At 60.9% G+C, this 16,435-nt stretch overlaps 1 protein-coding gene across 1 annotated transcript; it reads right to left on the reverse strand.

Annotated features, from left to right (window-relative positions):
- Positions 1–728: 728 nt before the first annotated feature.
- On the reverse strand, positions 729–16,019 carry LENG8 (leukocyte receptor cluster member 8). The gene is made up of 16 exons (XM_030970642.1): positions 15,878–16,019; positions 15,602–15,791; positions 15,022–15,093; positions 14,368–14,508; positions 14,220–14,279; positions 10,673–10,714; positions 9,780–9,817; positions 8,402–8,659; positions 6,874–6,968; positions 5,031–5,335; positions 4,454–4,555; positions 3,620–3,688; positions 3,410–3,539; positions 2,765–2,949; positions 2,651–2,673; positions 729–1,491 (listed from the first exon to the last, which is right to left on the reverse strand). Exons 1-16 carry the CDS (start codon positions 15,907–15,909, stop codon positions 1,332–1,334), a joined length of 1,902 nt encoding a protein of 633 aa, XP_030826502.1. The 5' UTR covers positions 15,910–16,019; the 3' UTR covers positions 729–1,331.
- Positions 16,020–16,435: the final 416 nt, after the last annotated feature.

Genomic DNA, 16,435 nt, shown 5'->3' on the forward strand with positions numbered 1-16,435 from the left:
GGGGGGGGGATGGGGGGAGGACGGGTGGGGGGTGGAAATAAATTAAATACGAACCAAAAAAGGGGAATTTGAGCAGCGCAAAGAAGACCCAGGGGAGGAGGAGGAGGAGCCGTGGTGGCGATGATGATGATGATGGCGGCGGGCGGCGGCGCTGGAGCCCCCCCGGGTGGGCGGTGGGGGGAGCCCCCTCCCCAAATCTGGCTGGAATTTTGGGGGTGGGGGTGGGGGCTCCGTGTGCGGCGGCGGCGATGGGGGAGGGTCCCGGGGGGGGTGGGGGCTCCGTTGTTGAGGGCGGGGCCGCGGCCTGGGGGTCCCTCCGGGGGTCTCTCCGTCCTCCGTGGGGCGGGCGGGGGTCCGGGGGTCTCTGTCCGTGGGGCCGGGGCGAGACCTCGGCAGCAGGGAGAGAGAGAGAAACTGAGGCACGGTTAAAGTTGGGGGGGGGGATGTGGGGGGCACGGGGGAGCTGCTCTGCCCCACAACAGAGCCCCACAACAGAGCCCCCCAAATCTGGAACTCTGACCCCCAAATCTTGAGCTTTCCCCCACAACAGAGCCCCACAGATCCGGAGCTCTGCCCCCCAAATGAGCCCCCAAATCCGGAGCTCTGCCCCCCAAATGAACCCCCAAATCTGGAGCTCTGCCCCCCAACAGAGCCCCCCGAATCTGGAGCTCTGCCCCCCAAATGAGCCCCCAAATCCGGAGCTCTGCCCCCCAACAGAGCCCCCCGAATCTGGAGCTCTGCCCCCCAGATCTTGAGCTTTCCCCCCAAATCCTGAGCTCTGCCCCACAAGCAGCTGCTGTGCCCCACAGATGTCGAGCTGAGCCCCACAGATCCCACCCCAAACGCCCCCCTGGGCACGGCTGGGGGCTGCTATGGGGCAGCCGTCGCTGTCAGCCCCACAAGTCGCCCCCTCCCCAGCCCAAATCCCCTCCCCACGGTGGCTCTGAGGGCGCTTATGGGGCAGGTCCGGGCCCCACCGCCCCAAACGCCCTTGGTGGCTGCTGAGGGGGGAGAGAAGGTTATGGGGCAGTGATGGGGCAGCCCCGCCGTGGGTCAGCTGTGGGTCAGAGCTGTGGGCCAGCCCCAGTGTGGGCCAGCCATGGGCCGGCCCTGCCGTGGGGCAGCCACGGCTCAGATGTGGGGCAGAGCTGTGGCTCAGATGTGGGGCAGCCCCACTGTGGGTGACTTATGGGGCAGCTGTGGGGCAGAGGTGGGTCACTGAGATGTGGGGCAGTGCGGCCAGGCCCTGCCCCACGGTGGCTCCCTGTGGGTCACTGAGATGTGGGGCAGTGCGGCCAGGCCCTGCCCCACGGTGGCTCCCTGTGGGTCACTCAGATGTGGGGCAGGGCGCTGAGGCTCTGCCGGCAGTCGATGGCGCCGCGGTCGGGCCCGGTGAAGGTGAGGGGCAGCCCCCCCAGGAAGCGGCGGCGCTCGGGGGGCTCCAGCCCCATAAGTGGCCCCAGCTGGGCCGTCGGCAGCGCCGGGCGGTAGCTGGGGAGAGAAGGAGGTCAGAGGGGGGCCGGGGGCGCCCGGGGGGCACCCGCGGCCCCCAGGGAGGGCTGGGACCCCGGCGTGGGGGGCTCGGCCCCATAGAGAGGGGTGTGAACCCCATATTGGGGGGCTCGGCCCCATAGAGAGGGGTGTGAACCCATATTGGGGGGCTCGGCCCCATAGAGAGGGGTGGGACCCCATAGCAGTGCGGTGTGACCCCATTACAGGGGCTCAGCCCCATAACAGGGGGCTCAGCCCCACAGAGAGTGGGTTTAACCCCACAGAGAGCGACACAGTCCCTTACGGGGGGCACAGCCCCAAGAGGGGGACCCAGCCCCACATCGCCCCATGGCAGAGGGACTCAGCCCCATAGGACAGGGCTCAGCCCCATAGGACAGGGCTCAGCCCCACAGGACAGGGCTCAGCCCCATATCTGGGGATTCAGCCCCATAAAAGGGGGCTCAGCCCCATAAGTGGGGGTTCAGTCCCATAAGTGGGGGTCCAGTCCTATAAAAAAGGGGGCTCAGCCCCTTAAGTGGGGGTCCAGCCCCATAAGTGGAGATTCAGCCCCATAAGTGGGGGTCCAGCCCCATAAAAAAGGGGGGTTCAGCCCCAGGGGGGGCTCAGCAGGACCCCACCCCAATGTGGGGCACAGACTATGGACACTGTGGGTTCCCCACCCATATATGGAAACTGTGGGGGTTCCCCTGCCCATATATGGACACTGTGGGGTTCCCCTGCCCATATATGGACACAGGGGGATCCCCTGCCCATATATGGACACTGTGGGGTTCCCCTGCCCATATATGGACACTGTGGGGTTCTCCCGCCCATATATGGACACTGTGGGGTTCCCCTGCCCATATATGGACACTGTGGGGTTCCCCTGCCCATATATGGACACTGTGGGGTTCCCCTGCCCATATATGGACAGTGGGGTTCCCCCTGCCCATATATGGACACTGTGGGGTTCCCCCACCCCACAGATGGTCACAACCGCAGGGAATCCCCCCCAAACCCCTCACAGGCGGGCGTTTTCCCCCTAAATCCCCCCAAAAACCGTCCATGTCCCCTTTCCTGTGTCCTGTCACTCACCTGCGCGTGGCTCCTGGGGCCGTGTCCCCCCTGGTGTCCCCCCGTGTCCCCCAGCCCCACGTACGCCTTGATGCAGGCGCGCAGGGCCCCCCGTGTCCCCCCCGTGTCCCCCCGCGTCCCCCAGCCCCACGTACGCCTTGATGCAGATGCCCCAGGCCCACGCTTGGCGGCCGAGGGCGCGGCGCCGCTCGCGTTCGGCGAACAGGTCGATGAGGCGCGGGCCCATGGCCGGGGCCGAGCTGTGCAGGCGGAAGAAGCGGCTGTAGAGCCCCAGGGCCCAGGCGGCGCGCAGGGCCAGGGCGTGGGAGACAGCGGGGTCAGAGCGCAGGGACGGGGGCAGCAGGGCCAGCTCCGTGGTCAGCTCTGGGGAGGGACAGATGGACAGACAGACAGACAGACAGACAGATGGGTCAGCAGAGACAGAGCGAGGGACACGGGTCAGTGCGATGGACCGAGGGACACACAGACGGACACACGGACAGGGGTCAGCAGGGACAGACAGAGGGACAGACAGGACGCACACCTCCCCAGGCTTGGGGACCCCTCCCCACATTGGGGACCCCTCCCCACATTGTGGGACCCCTCCCCACACTGGGGACCCCTCCCCACATTGTGGGACCCCTCCCCACACTGGGGACCCCCGCCCACCTCCGGAGTTGTTGGTGAAGATGCAGTAGAGGATGCAGCACGCCGTGAACAGCCCGGGTTTGCTGACCCCTCCCTGGGTTTAATGACCCCCCCGGGGTTCCAGGACCCCTCCCCACATTGTGGGACCCCTCCCCACATTGTGGGACCCCTCCCCACACTGGGGACCCCCGCCCACCTCCGGAGTTGTTGGTGAAGATGCAGTAGAGGATGCGGTACGCCGTGAACTCGCCCACGCAGCCGGGCAGGCTCTCCCCGTACAGCGCCTTCAGCTGCGTCTGGCACTGGTTGAACTCCTCGTGGTCCCCCTGGGGAGGGGGGCGAGACCCTCAGAGACCCCTCCCCAAATCGGGGGGTGCCCGGAGCCCCCCGGAGCCCCCAGCCCCACCTTCTCCAGGGCGATCCTGGCGTGCGTCTCGTAAACCTCCACCGTGAACTCCGTGCGCACGCCCTGCACCTGGGGGGGGACGGGGAATTGGGGAGGGGTCCTGAGCGCGGGACCCCCGAACGGGAGAGCCCCGCCCAGCTCAACCCCTCGCTCGCCGTCAGGTCTGCCGCAGGGATTCCAGCTGCCCTGACCCCATCAGTGGAAGCCCCCTCCCCAAATTCTGTCAGCTCCTGTCTCGGGGATTTCAGCTGCCCTGACCCCATCAATGGAAGCCCCCTCCCCAAATTCTCACTGTCAGCTCCTGCCGCAGGGATTTCAGCTGCTCTGACCCCATCAACCAAAGCCCCCTGAGCCCCAATCGAAGCCCCCTGCCCAGTTTAACCCCTCGCTCACCGTCAGGTCCTACCACAGACATTTCAGCTGCCCTGATCCCCCACTTGAAGCCCCCTGACCCATCAATTGAAGCCCCCTGCCCAAATTCTCACCGTCAGGTCCTGTCTCAGTGACTTCAGCTGCTCTCATCCCCCCAGTTGAAGCCCCCTCCCCTATTTAACCCCTCACTCACCCTCAGGTCCTGTCTCTGGGATTCCAGCTGCCCTGACCCCCATGTGAAGCCCCCTGCCCAGTTTAACCCTTTCCTCACCATCAGGTCCTACCACAGACATTTCAGCTGCTCTGACCCCCATTTGAAGCCCCCTGACCCCCATGTGAAGCCCCCTGCCCAAATTCTCACCATCAGGTCCTGCCGCAGGGATTTGAGCTGCCCTGACCCCATCAATGGAAGCCCCCTGACCCCCATGTGAAGCCCCCTGCCCAGTTTAACCCTTTCCTCACCGTCAGGTCCTGCCGCAGGGATTTGAGCTGCTCGCAGGCCCAGGCGTAGTCGCGGTGCTGCTGCCAGTGCGAGCGCACCAGGGCCAGCGCCTGCCGCAGCACCTGCACACGGACCAGGGCGTTTCGGGGCTTTTTACTGCCATTTTTGGACGTTTTGGGGGCATTGTGGGGTTTTGGGAGGGATTTTGGGGTTTTTGGGGGGGATTTTGGGGTGTATTTTGGGGTGCATTTCGGGGATTTCGGGTCACTCACCGGCACGGGCCTCATGGTGGCGAGGTCCGGCGCGCAGGTGAGATTTCGGAGTGGATTTTGGGGTGGATTTCGGGATGGATTTTGGGGTGTATTTCGGGGTGTATTTCGGGGTGCATTTTGGGGATTTCGGGTCACTCACGGGCACGGGCCACATGGTGGCCGGGTCGGGCGCGCAGGTGAGATTTCAGGGTGGATTTTGGGGTTTTTGGGATGGATTTTGGGATGGATTTCAGGGGTTTTTGGGGTGGATTTTGGGATGGATTTCAGGGGTTTTTGGGGTGTATTTCGGGGATTTCGGGATTTCGGTCATTTCCATCTCACTCACGGGCACGGGCCGCACGGTGGCCGGGTCGGGCGCGCAGGTGAGCCTCAGGTAGCGCTTGGTCACCTCCTGGCAGGTGCCCAGGATCTTCACCTGCTGCCAGTCCAGCCCCTCGGCGGGGGGGGCGGGGCCGGGGGCCGGGCCTGCCGGGGGCGGGTTGGGCCGGTTCTTCTTGGGGGGCGGGGCCGCGGCACTGGCCCCGCCCCCCTGGAAGCGCTGGGCCCGGCGCTGGCGCCGCAGCTCCCGCCGCGCCTCGGGCTCCAGCGGGCGCGGGCGGCGGCGCGGCGCGGGCAGGGGGCACGCCGGGCCTGGGGGGGGAATAATGGGGGGGGAATAATGGGGGGAATGGGGGGAATAATGGGGGGGGAATGGGAGGAAATGGGGGGGGAATAATGGGGGGAATGGGGGAAATGGGGGAATAATGGGGGGGAATAATGGGGGGAATAATGGGGGAATAAGGGGGGAAATAATGGGGGAAAAAGGGGGGAATAATGGGGGAATGGGAGGGAATAATGGGGGGGAAATAATGGGGGGAAATGGGGGGGAAATGGGGGGGAATGGGGGGGAAATGGGGGGGGAATAATGGGGGGGAATGGGGGGAAAATGGGGGGGGAATGGGAGGAAATGGGGGGGGAATAATGGGGGGAATGGGGGGGAAATGGGGGGGAAATGGGGGGGGAAATGGGGGGGAAAATGGGGGGGAAACAGGGATTTGGGTTAAAAACGGGTTGATAAACAGGGTTTGGGAACAGAAATGGGGATTTTCCCCAGTTCCCTCCCAGTCCCCCTTTAACCCCCTCCCAGTTTGCTCCAATCCCATCCCAGTCCCTCCCAGTCCCCCATTAACTCCTCCCAGTTTGTCCCGGTTTCCCCATTAACCCATCCCAGTCCATCCCAGTTTATCCCAATCCCCTCCCAGTCGCTCCCAGTCCCTCCCAGTCCATCACAGTCCCTCCCAGTCGCTCCCAGTCCATCCCAGTTTATCCCAATCCCCTCCCAGTCCCTCCCAGTCCATCCCAGTTTATCCCAATCCCCTCCCAGTCCCTCCCAGTTCCATTCCCAGTCCCTCCCAGTTCCATTCCCAGTCCATCCCAGTCCGTCCCAGTCCCTCCCAGTTCCATTCCCAGTCGCTCCCAGTCCCTCCCAGTTCCCCATTAACCCCCCCGTTTCCCCATTAACCCATCCCAGTCCCCCCAGTCCCCCCCAGTCCCCCCATTAACCCCCAGTACCTCCCAGTCCCCCATTAACCCCCAGTTTATCCCAGTCCCCCCATTAACCCCCAGTCCATCCCAGTCCCCCCCAGTTCCCCATTAGCCCCCAGTTTATCCCAGTCCCCCCCAGTTCCCCATTAACCCCCCAGTTTATCCCAGTCCCCATTACCCCAGTCCCTCCCAGTCCCCAGTCCCCAGTTCCCCACCCCCCCAGTCCATCCCAGTCCCCCAGTTCCCCCAGCCCCCAGTTTATCCCATCCCCCCATCCCCTAGCCCCAGTTTCCCAGTCCCCCCAGTAACCCCCAGTCCCTCCAGTCCCTCCCATCCCCAGTCCCCAGCCCCCAGCCTCCCAGTCCCCCAGTCCCCCCATGCCCCCACCCAGTCCCCCATCCCCCAGCCCGCCCCCAGTCCCCACAACCCCCAGTTTATCCCAGTCCCCCCCCAGTCCCCATAACCCCCTCCCAGTCCATCCCAGCCCCCATACCCCTGCCCCCAGCCCCAGTCCCCCCCCAACCCCCCAGCCCCCAGTCCCCCTTCCCCCTCCACCCCCCACCCCAGTCCCCATAACCCCCCCTGTCCATCCCAGTCCCCCCAGTTTATCCCGTACCTCTTCCCCGCTCCCCCGTGCCGCCCGCCCCCGGCCCAGGGGCCCCCGCCCGGCGGGCAGGGGCCCCCGGCCCCGGGCCGGGGCTCGGCCCCCCCCGAGCCCGACGAGTCCGACTCGGAGCCACTGCGGGGACAGCGGCAATGGAGCCACTGGGAGGGACTGGGAGCCACTGGGGGAAACTGGGAGGGACTGGGAATGGAACTGGGAGGGACTGGGACGGACTGGGGGACTGGGAGGGACTGGGAGGGACTGGGAGCCACTGGGACGGGGGACTGGGAGGGACTGGGAGGGACTGGGAGCCACTGGGGGGGACTGGGGGGGACTGGGGGGGACTGGGGGGGACTGGGAATGGAACTGGGACGGACTGGGGGGGACTGGGAGGGACTGGGAGGGACTGGGAGCCACTGGGACGGACTGGGGGGGACTGGGAGGGACTGGGAATGGAACTGGGAGGGACTGGGACAGACTGGGAATGGAACTGGGAGGGACTGGGAGGGACTGGGAATGGAACTGGGAATGGAACTGGGAGGGACTGGGAGCGACTGGGAGCGACTGGGATGGACTGGGATGGACTGGGAATGGAACTGGGAATGGAACTGGGAGGGGCTGGGAGGGGATTGGAATAAACTGGGATGGACTGGAAGGGGATTGGGAGGGACTGGGAATGGAACTGGGAGGGACTGGGAGCGACTGGGAATGGAACTGGGAGGGACTGGGACAGACTGGGAGGGACTGGGAGGGACTGGGAGGGGATTGGGATGGACTGGGAGGGACTGGGAGCGACTGGGAATGGAACTGGGAGGGACTGGGATAAACTGGGATGGACTGGGAGGGGATTGGGATAAACTGGGATAGACTGGTTTATACTGGGAGGGACTGGGAGGGGTTAATGGGGAACTGGGATGGAACTGGGATGGAACTGGGAGGGACTGGGAGGGGATTGGGATAAACTGGGATGGACTGAGATGGGTTAATGGGGACACTGGTTTGGACTGGGAGGGGTTAATGGGGCACTGGGACAAACTGGGATGGAACTGGTTTATACTGGGATGGACTGGTTTATACTGGGAGGGACTGGGATGGACTGGGAAAGGTTAATGGGGAACTGGGAGGGACTGGGAGGGCATTGGGATAAACTGGGATGGAACTGGTTTATACTGGGATAAACTGGGAGGGGATTGGGATAAACTGGGATGGACTGGTTTATACTGGGAGGCACTGGGAGGGGTTAAAGGGGCACCGGGAGCGGGTTGGGATGGATTTTCGGGGTGGATTTTGGGGTTTTTTTTGGGGGTTTTTTGGGGTTTTCCGGGGCGGATTTGGGGATTTTTGTGGCTCCTGTTGGGATATTTTGACGGGGGAATTTTTGGGGTGAATTCCGGGTATTTTGGGGTTTTTTTGGGGTCTCACCTGCGCCGGCCGTGCCTCCTGGGTGAGGTTTTGGGGTGGATTTTTGGGGTTTTTTGGGCAGGATATTTTGGGTTATTTTGGGTTCCCGTTGGGATATTTTGGCTGGGATTTTTTTGGGGTGAATTTTGCCGTTTTTGGGCTCTCACCTGCGCCGGCCGTGCCTGCCCGGGGAGCGGGACGAGCTCCGGGAGCTGTCGGAGGACGAGGATGAGGATGACGAGTGCTCGCCCTTCACGAACACGTTGCGGTTCCCGAACTTGGTGGGGAAGGCCCCGCCCCCCCCGGCCCCGCCCCGCGGCCGGGCCCCGCCCCCGGCCCCGCCCCTGGGGCTGGCGGGGGGCGGGGCCGGGGGGGGAAGGGGCAGCTCCCAGCGCTTCTTCTTGGGGCTCCCGTCGCGGCCCAGGCTGGGGGGAAAAACGCGGATTTCGGTTAAAATGGGGGAAGGGGGTGAAAATGGGGGGTCACAGGGAGGGATTTGGGGGGGAAAAGTCAAATCTGGGGTCCCAGAGAGAATTTGGGAGTAAAAACACCAAATTTGGGTTGGGGGGAAAACGCAGATTTTGCTTAAAATGGGAGGGGGGGGGTGAAAATTGGGGGTCACAGGGGGGATGTGGGGGGGGAAATCGAATTTGGGGTCACAGAATTCACAGGGAAAAGGCCAAATTGGGGTCAGGAAGGGATTTGGGAGGAAAAAGTCTAAATTGGGGTCAGGGGGAATTTGGGGGAAAAATCCCGAATTTGGGTCAGGGGGGATTGGGGGAAATTCAGGGCAAAAAACCAAATCTGGTGTCACAGAGAGAATTTGGGAAGAAAAACACCAAATCTGGGTTAAGGAGGGAGAAAAAAACCAAATTTGGGTTGGAAGGAAAAATCCAGATTTTGGTCAAAGGGGGGGAATAAAAATTTGGGTCAAGGGGGGACTGGGAGGAAAAATCCAAATTTTGGGTCAGGGGAAATTGGGGATTTTTGGAGGTTCTGGGTGGAAGGTTGGGGCAATTCTGGGTGAATTTTTGGGGGATTTTTGGAGAATTTCTGGGTGGATGTTTCAAGGATTTTTGAGCAATTCTGGGTGGATTTTTGGGCAACTTTTGGGTCAATCCCAGACGGATTTTCTCGGGGATTTCTGGGGTGATTCTGGGTGGGTTTTTTGGATTTTTTGGGTTTTTTGGGGTCTCACCCACCCGGGCAGGGGCTCCCTGCTCCAGTCGATGGTGAAGGCAGAGGGGCCGGGTTTGGGGTGGATTTTTGGGGTTTGGGGTGGATTTTTGGGGTTTGGGGGTGGATTTTTGGGGTTTGTTGGGTCATTTTTGGGGTTTGGGGTGGATTTTTGGGGTTTGTTGGGTCATTTTTGGGGTTTGGGGTGGATTTTTGGGGTTTGTTGGGTCATTTTTGGGGTTTGTTGGGTCATTTTTGGGGTTTATTGGGTGATTTTTGGGTCAATCCCGCAGGGATTTTCTCGGGGATTTTTGGGGTGATTCTGGGTGGGTTTTTTGGATTTTTTTGGGTTTTTTGGGTCTCACCCACCCGGGCAGGGGCTCCCGGCTCCAGTCGATGGTGAAGGCTGAGGGGCCGGGTTTGGGGTGGATTTTTGGGGTTTCGGGTGGATTTTTGGGGTTTGTTGGGTCATTTTTGGGGTTTGGGGGTGGATTTTTGGGGTTTGTTGGGTGATTTTTGGGTCAATCCCGCAGGGATTTTCTCGGGGATTTTTGGGGTGATTCTGGGTGGGTTTTTGGATTTTTTGGATTTTTGGGTCTCACCCACCTGGCAGGGGCCCCGGCCCAGTCGATGGTGAAGGCTGAGGGGCCGGGTTTGGGGTGGATTTTTGGGGTTTGGGGGTGATTTTTGGGGTTTGTTGGGTCATTTTTGGGGTTTGGGGTGGATTTTTGGGGTTTGTTGGGTGATTTTTGGGTCAATCCCGCAAGGATTTTCTCAAAGGGGATTTTGGGGGTGATTCTGGGTGGGTTTTTGGATTCTTTTTTGGGTTTTTGGGGTCTCACCCACCGGCAGGCCCCGCCCAGTCCATGGTGAAGGCAGAGGGGCCGGGTTTGGGGTGGATTTTTGGGGTTTGTTGGGTCATTTTTGGGGTTTGTTGGGTCATTTTTGGGTCAATCCCCAAAGGGATTTTCTCGGGGTTTTTGGGGTGATTCTGGGTGGGTTTTTGGATTTTTTGGGTTTTTGGGGTCTCACCCACCCGCAGGCGCCCGCCCAGTCGATGGTGAAGGCAGAGGGGCCGGGTTTGGGGTGGATTTTTGGGGTTTGTTGGGTCATTTTTGGGGTTTGTTGGGTCATTTTTGGGTCAATCCCGCAGGGATTTTCTCGGGGATTTCTGGGGTGATTCTGGGTGGGTTTTTTGGATTTTTTTGGGTTTTTTGGGGTCTCACCCACCCGCAGGGCTCCGCTCCATCGATGGTGAAGGCCGGCCCGTCCTGCAGCCGGGCCTGCAGCAGCTCCTTGAGCAGCTTCTCCCATGCATCCAAAGTCGTCCCCCTCGACAGCCTCCCCCCCAGTCCTGTTCCCCTCCCCCCCGTAGATCCCCCAAATCCCCCCAAAACCCCAAAATCCATCCCGAAAATCCCAAAAATCCATCCCGAAAATCCATCCCGAAAATCATCCCAAAATCCCAACCCCCAAAAAATCATCCCGAAAAACCCAAAATCCATCCCAAAAATCCCGAAAATCCATCCCGAAAAACCCAAAAATCCATCCCGAAAAACCCAAAAATCCACCCCAAAAATCCATCCCCAAAATCCATCCCGAAAAACCCGAAAATCCATCCCAAAAAACCCAAAAATCCGCCCCAAAAAAACCCGAAAATCCATCCCAAAAACCCAAAAATCCATCCCAAAAACCCAAAAATCCGCCCCAAAAATCCATCCCGAAAATCCATCCCGAAAATCCCAAAAATCCACCCCAAAAATCCATCCCGAAAATCCATCCCAAAAACCGAAAAATCCATCCCAAAAAACCCAAAAATCCGCCCCAAAAAAACCCAAAAATCCATCCCGAAAACCCCAAAAATTCATCCCAAAAAATCCCAAAAATCCGCCCCAAAAACCATCCCGAAAAACCCCAAAAATCTGCCCCAAAAATCCATCCTGAAAAACCCAAAAATCCATCCCAAAAGAATCCCAAAAATCCGCCCCAAAAAACCCAAAAATCCGCCCCAAAAAACCCCAAAAATCTGCCCCAAAAAACCCAAAATTCCATCCCAAAAAAACCCAAAAGTCCATCCAGAAAAACCCCAAAAAGCCACCCCAAAAATCCATCCCGAAAATCGCAAACATCTATCCCGAAAAACCTCAAAAAACCCCAAAAATCCCACCCTAAAACCTCCCGCTCACCTGGCACGGTGGGACCCCAAAAAACCCCAAAAAACCCAAAATCCCCCCTAAAAAAATCCCCAGGAAGTTTTGGGGGTTTGGGGTCGTTTTGGGGGCACTTTTGGGGTTTTGGGGTCTCAGAAGGATTTTGGGGTCCCAAAGGGATTTTGGGGATCATTTTTGGGGTAATTTTGGGATTTTTGGGTTAATTTTGGGAATTTTGGGGCTGCTCAGACCCTCCCCAACCCCGGTGATTTTCGGGGTCCCCCGGGTGATTTTGGGGATCATTTTTGGGGATAACTTTGGGATTTTTGGGGACAATTTTGGGATTTTTGGGGATAATTTCTGGGCCCCTCAGACCCCCCATCCCCGGGTGATTTTTGGGTCCCCCGGGTGATTTTGGGGTCCCCGGGTGATTTTGGGGTCCCGGGGTGATTTTGGGGTCCCTGGGTGGTTTTGGGGTCCCCTGGGTGGATTTTGGGGTCCCCCGGGTGATTTTGGGGTCCCTGGGGTGATTTTGGGGCCCCCGGTGATTTTTGGGGTCTCTCGGGTGATTTTGGGGTCTCTCGGGTGATTTTGGGGTCTCTCGGGGGGGTCACTCACCCGTGGCCCCGGCCGCCCGCGGGGGCCCCCGAAGGCCCCTCCCCCCCCCCGGGGCTGCTCCCCAAACGGGGGGCGGCGGGGGGCGTGGGCAGCTGGAACTTGAGACCCCCCGAGCCGGGGGCTTCTGACAGGGGGGGAAAATTAAATGGGGAAACACGGGGTTAAATGGGGAAACACGGGGTTAAATGGGGTTAAATGGGGAACGGGGGTTAAATGGGGTTAAATGGGGAACACGGGGTTAAATGGGGAAACACGGGGTTAAATGGGGTTAAATGGGGAAACACGGGGTTAAATGGGGAACACGGGGTTAAATGGGGTTAAATGGGGTTAAATGGGGAAACACGGGGTTAAATGGGGTTAAATGGGGGAACACGGGGTTAAATGGGGAAACACGGGGTTAAATGGGGTTAAATGGGGAAACACGGGGTTAAATGGGGGAACACGGGGTTAAATGGGGAAACACGGGGTTAAATGGGGTTAAATGGGGTTAAATGGGGAAACACGGGGTTAAATGGGGGAACACGGGGTTAAATGGGGTTAAATGGGGTTAAATGGGGGAACACGGGGTTAAATGGGGAAACACAGGGTTAAATGGGGGAACACGGGGTTAAATGGGGAAACACAGGGTTAAATGGGGGAACACGGGGTTAAATGGGGAAACACGGGGTTAAATGGGGAAACACAGGGTTAAATGGGGGAACACGGGGTTAAATGGGGAAACACGGGGTTAAATGGGGTTAAATGGGGTTAAATGGGGAAACACGGGGTTAAATGGGGTTAAATGGGGAAACACGGGGTTAAATGGGGAAACAGGGGTTAAATGGGGTTAAATGGGGAAACACGGGGTTAAATGGGGAACACGGGGTTAAATGGGGAAACACGGGGTTAAATGGGGAAATGGGGAAAATGGGGAAAATGGGGGTTAAATGGGGAAACACGGGGTTAAATGGGGAAACACGGGGTTAAATGGGGTTAAATGGGGTTAAATGGGGTTAAATGGGGGAAAAGGGGGAAAATGGGGTAAAATGGGGAAAATGGGGTAAAATGGGGTTAAATGGGGTTAAATGGGGAAAATGGGGAAAATGGGGAAAATGGGGAAAATGGGGAAAAATGGGGAAAAAATGGGGAAAATGGGGTTAAATGGGGAAAAATGGGGCTGGGGGCTGCTGGGGGGGGTTGGGGCAGGTTTGGGGGGGTTTGGGGCAGTTTGGGAGGATTGGGGCAGTTGGGGGGGCATTTGGGGCGGTTTGTGGGGGGTTGGGTCAGGATTTGGGGCAGGATTTGGGTATTTTGGGGCAGGATTTGGGGCAGGATTTGGGGCAGGATTTGGGGCAGGTTTCGGGTATTTTGGGGCAGGATTTGGGGCAGGTTTCGGGTATTTTGGGGCAGGATTTGGGTCAGGATTTGGGTATTTTGGGTCGAGGATTTGGGTATTTTGGGTCAGGATTTGGGTATTTTGGGGCAGGTTTCGGGTATTTTGGGGCAGGATTTGGGGCAGGATTTGGGTATTTTGGGTCAGGATTTGGGTATTTTGGGTCAGGATTTGGGTATTTTGGGGCAGGATTTGGGGTATTTTGGGGCAGGATTTGGGGTATTTTGGGGCAGGATTTGGGGCAGGATTTGGGTATTTTGGGTCAGGATTTGGGTATTTTGGGTCAGGATTTGGGTATTTTGGGGCAGGATTTGGGGCAGGATTTGGGTATTTTGGGGCAGGATTTGGGGCAGGATTTGGGGCAGGATTTGGGGCAGGATTTGGGTATTTTGGGGCAGGATTTGGGGCAGGATTTGGGGCATTTTGGGGCAGGATTTGGGGCAGGATTTGGGGCAGGATTTGGGTATTTTGGGGCAGGATTTGGGGGGTCTCTCTTACGTTTCATGCGGCTCCAGAGCTGCCCCCCCCCCTTCTTCCCCTTGGGGGGGGGTCCCTCTCCTCCGTAGTGGGGGGAGGGGTAGGGGGCGGAGCCTCCCGGGGGGGTCCCGCCGCCCCCCCCCGCCCCCCCCGCGCCCCCAGAGCCCCCCATGGCGTGGGGGGCTGGGGGGCGGGGGGGGGCTGGGGGGTCCCGAAGGGCGAAGCCTCGTCCAGGCCGGGCACGGGGGGCTGCTGGGGGGGGAGGGGCACGGGGGGGTCAGGGGGGTCCCGGACGTGGGGACCCCTCCCCAAACCCCCCAGCCCCCCGAGCCCCCCTTACCTGGCCCAGGCCGCTCTGCTGCTGCTGGGGGGGGGCGGGGGGGGGCGGCTGCTGCTGCTGGGGGGGAGGGGCGGGGTAGGAGCCCCCTCCCCCCGCGGGGTACGGGGGGGCCGTGGGGGCGCCATAGCCGGGGTACACGCCCTGGGGGGAGGGGGGGGGAGAGACCCCGGAATTAACAATGGTACGGCCCAGAGACCCCCGGAATTAACAATGGTACGGCCCAGAGAGACACCCCCGGAATTAACAATGGTACGGCCAAGAGACCCCCGATTAATGGTACAGCCCAGAGACCCTCCCTTACTTAAAATAATGGTATGGACCACAGAGACCCCCCTTAAATTAACAATGGTACAGCCCTGAGACCCTCCCCCAGATCAGAGACCCCTAAAATCAGCAATGGTACAGCCCAGGACCCCCTTAAATTAACAATGGTACAGCCCGGAGCCCCCTCCCAGCCCCAAGGAACCCCCAGCCCCAATGGGGGTCTCACCATGGGGCAGCCGTACCCATAGGGGCAGCAGTACCCCATTCCCGGGTGAAGCCCCCAGCCCCGTTTGAGCCCCAATGAAGCCCCCAGCCCCAATTAAAGCCCCAATGAAGCCCCCAGCCCCATTTCAGCCCCAATGAAGCCCCCAGCCCCAATTTGCCCCTCACCATGGGGTAGTAGTATCCATAGGGGTAGTAGCCCCCCCCGTAGGGCTGGTACCACTGGTAGTACTGGGGTGCACCCCCGAAACACACAGAGGGAGACCCCCCAAAACACAGAGGCCGCCAACAGGGTTAGAGACCCCCCCGAAACACACAGAGAGACACCCCCCAAAACACAGAGAGACCCCCCCCAAAACACACAGAGACCCCCAGACACAGAGACCCCCAAACACAGAGACCCCTAAAACAGAGACCCCCAAACACAGAGACCGCCCCCAGAATGCAGAGACCCCCCCCAAAATAGAGAGAAACCCCCCCAGACAGACCCCCCAAAACAGAGAGAGACCCTAAAACACAGAGAGAAACCCCCCAAACCCACAGAAACCCCCCCAAAAAACCCAGAGACCCCCCAAAACAGAGAGAGCCTCCCCCCAAACACAGACAGAGAACGCCCCCCCAAACATCCCCCCTTAAGGCCGCCCAGACCCCCCAAACTCCTCAAACACCCAAAACCGCCCCCAAATCCCCCCAGACTCCCCCCAGCGATCCCAAATCCCCCCGACCCCCCAATCCCCCCATTTCCCACCTGCGCTCCGCCCTGCGCCCCCGCCGCGGCCTTGCCGCCGCCGCCCGCCGCCGCTTTGCTGATGCTGGCCAGCGCCTGCCGCGCCTTCTCCCACTCGGGGTTCTCGGGGGGCGCCGGGGGCTCCTCCCGCGCGGGGCCGGCAGCGCCGGGAGCGGCTCCGGGAGCGGCGCCGAGCGCGAACGGGGCGGCCCTGAGGGAGCAACGGAGCGGCCGGCGGTGAAACCGGCCCCGCTCCGCCCGCCCCGCCCCTCCCTCCCCTCCCGGAGCTGCTCTCACCACTCGCGTTGGTCGCCCAGGTTGGCGGCCATGGTCGGGGGCCGCTCCCGCCGCCGGGGTCGCGATTGTCGCGACAGGAGCGCGGCCGCGGCTCCCGGGGGCCCAAGATGGCGGCGCCGCTGCCTCTCCCCTCACGGAGCCGCTTCCGGTCGCGCGCGCGGCGGGCGGCCAATGGGAGGGCGCGGGGGCGGTCGCGCGCGCGGCGAGCGACCAATGGGAGGGCGCGGGGCGGTCGCGCGCGCGGCGGGCGGCCAATGGGAGGGCGAGGGGCGGTACCGCGCGCGCGCGCGGCGAGCGGCCAATGGGGAGGGCGGAGCGCGAGGCAACGGTGGCCGCGCGAGGACAAAGTAACGGCGAAGGCGCGAGGGGGACGCGGGACGGCGGCCGCGAGGGGACAAAACGAGGGAGATGCACGAGCGCGGGGATTTGGGGAGAATTCGGGGGATTTTGGGGCTCCAAGGGGAAGAATTGGGGGGGGGGTCCCTCTGTATCCACCCTCCCACCGCTCCACCCGCCCCTGGGGGGTCTCCAGCTCCCCATGACCCCCCACCCAAAATC

This window comes from Camarhynchus parvulus, unplaced genomic scaffold, assembly GCF_901933205.1.
Source record: "Camarhynchus parvulus unplaced genomic scaffold, STF_HiC, whole genome shotgun sequence".
NCBI lineage: Eukaryota > Metazoa > Chordata > Aves > Passeriformes > Thraupidae > Camarhynchus > Camarhynchus parvulus.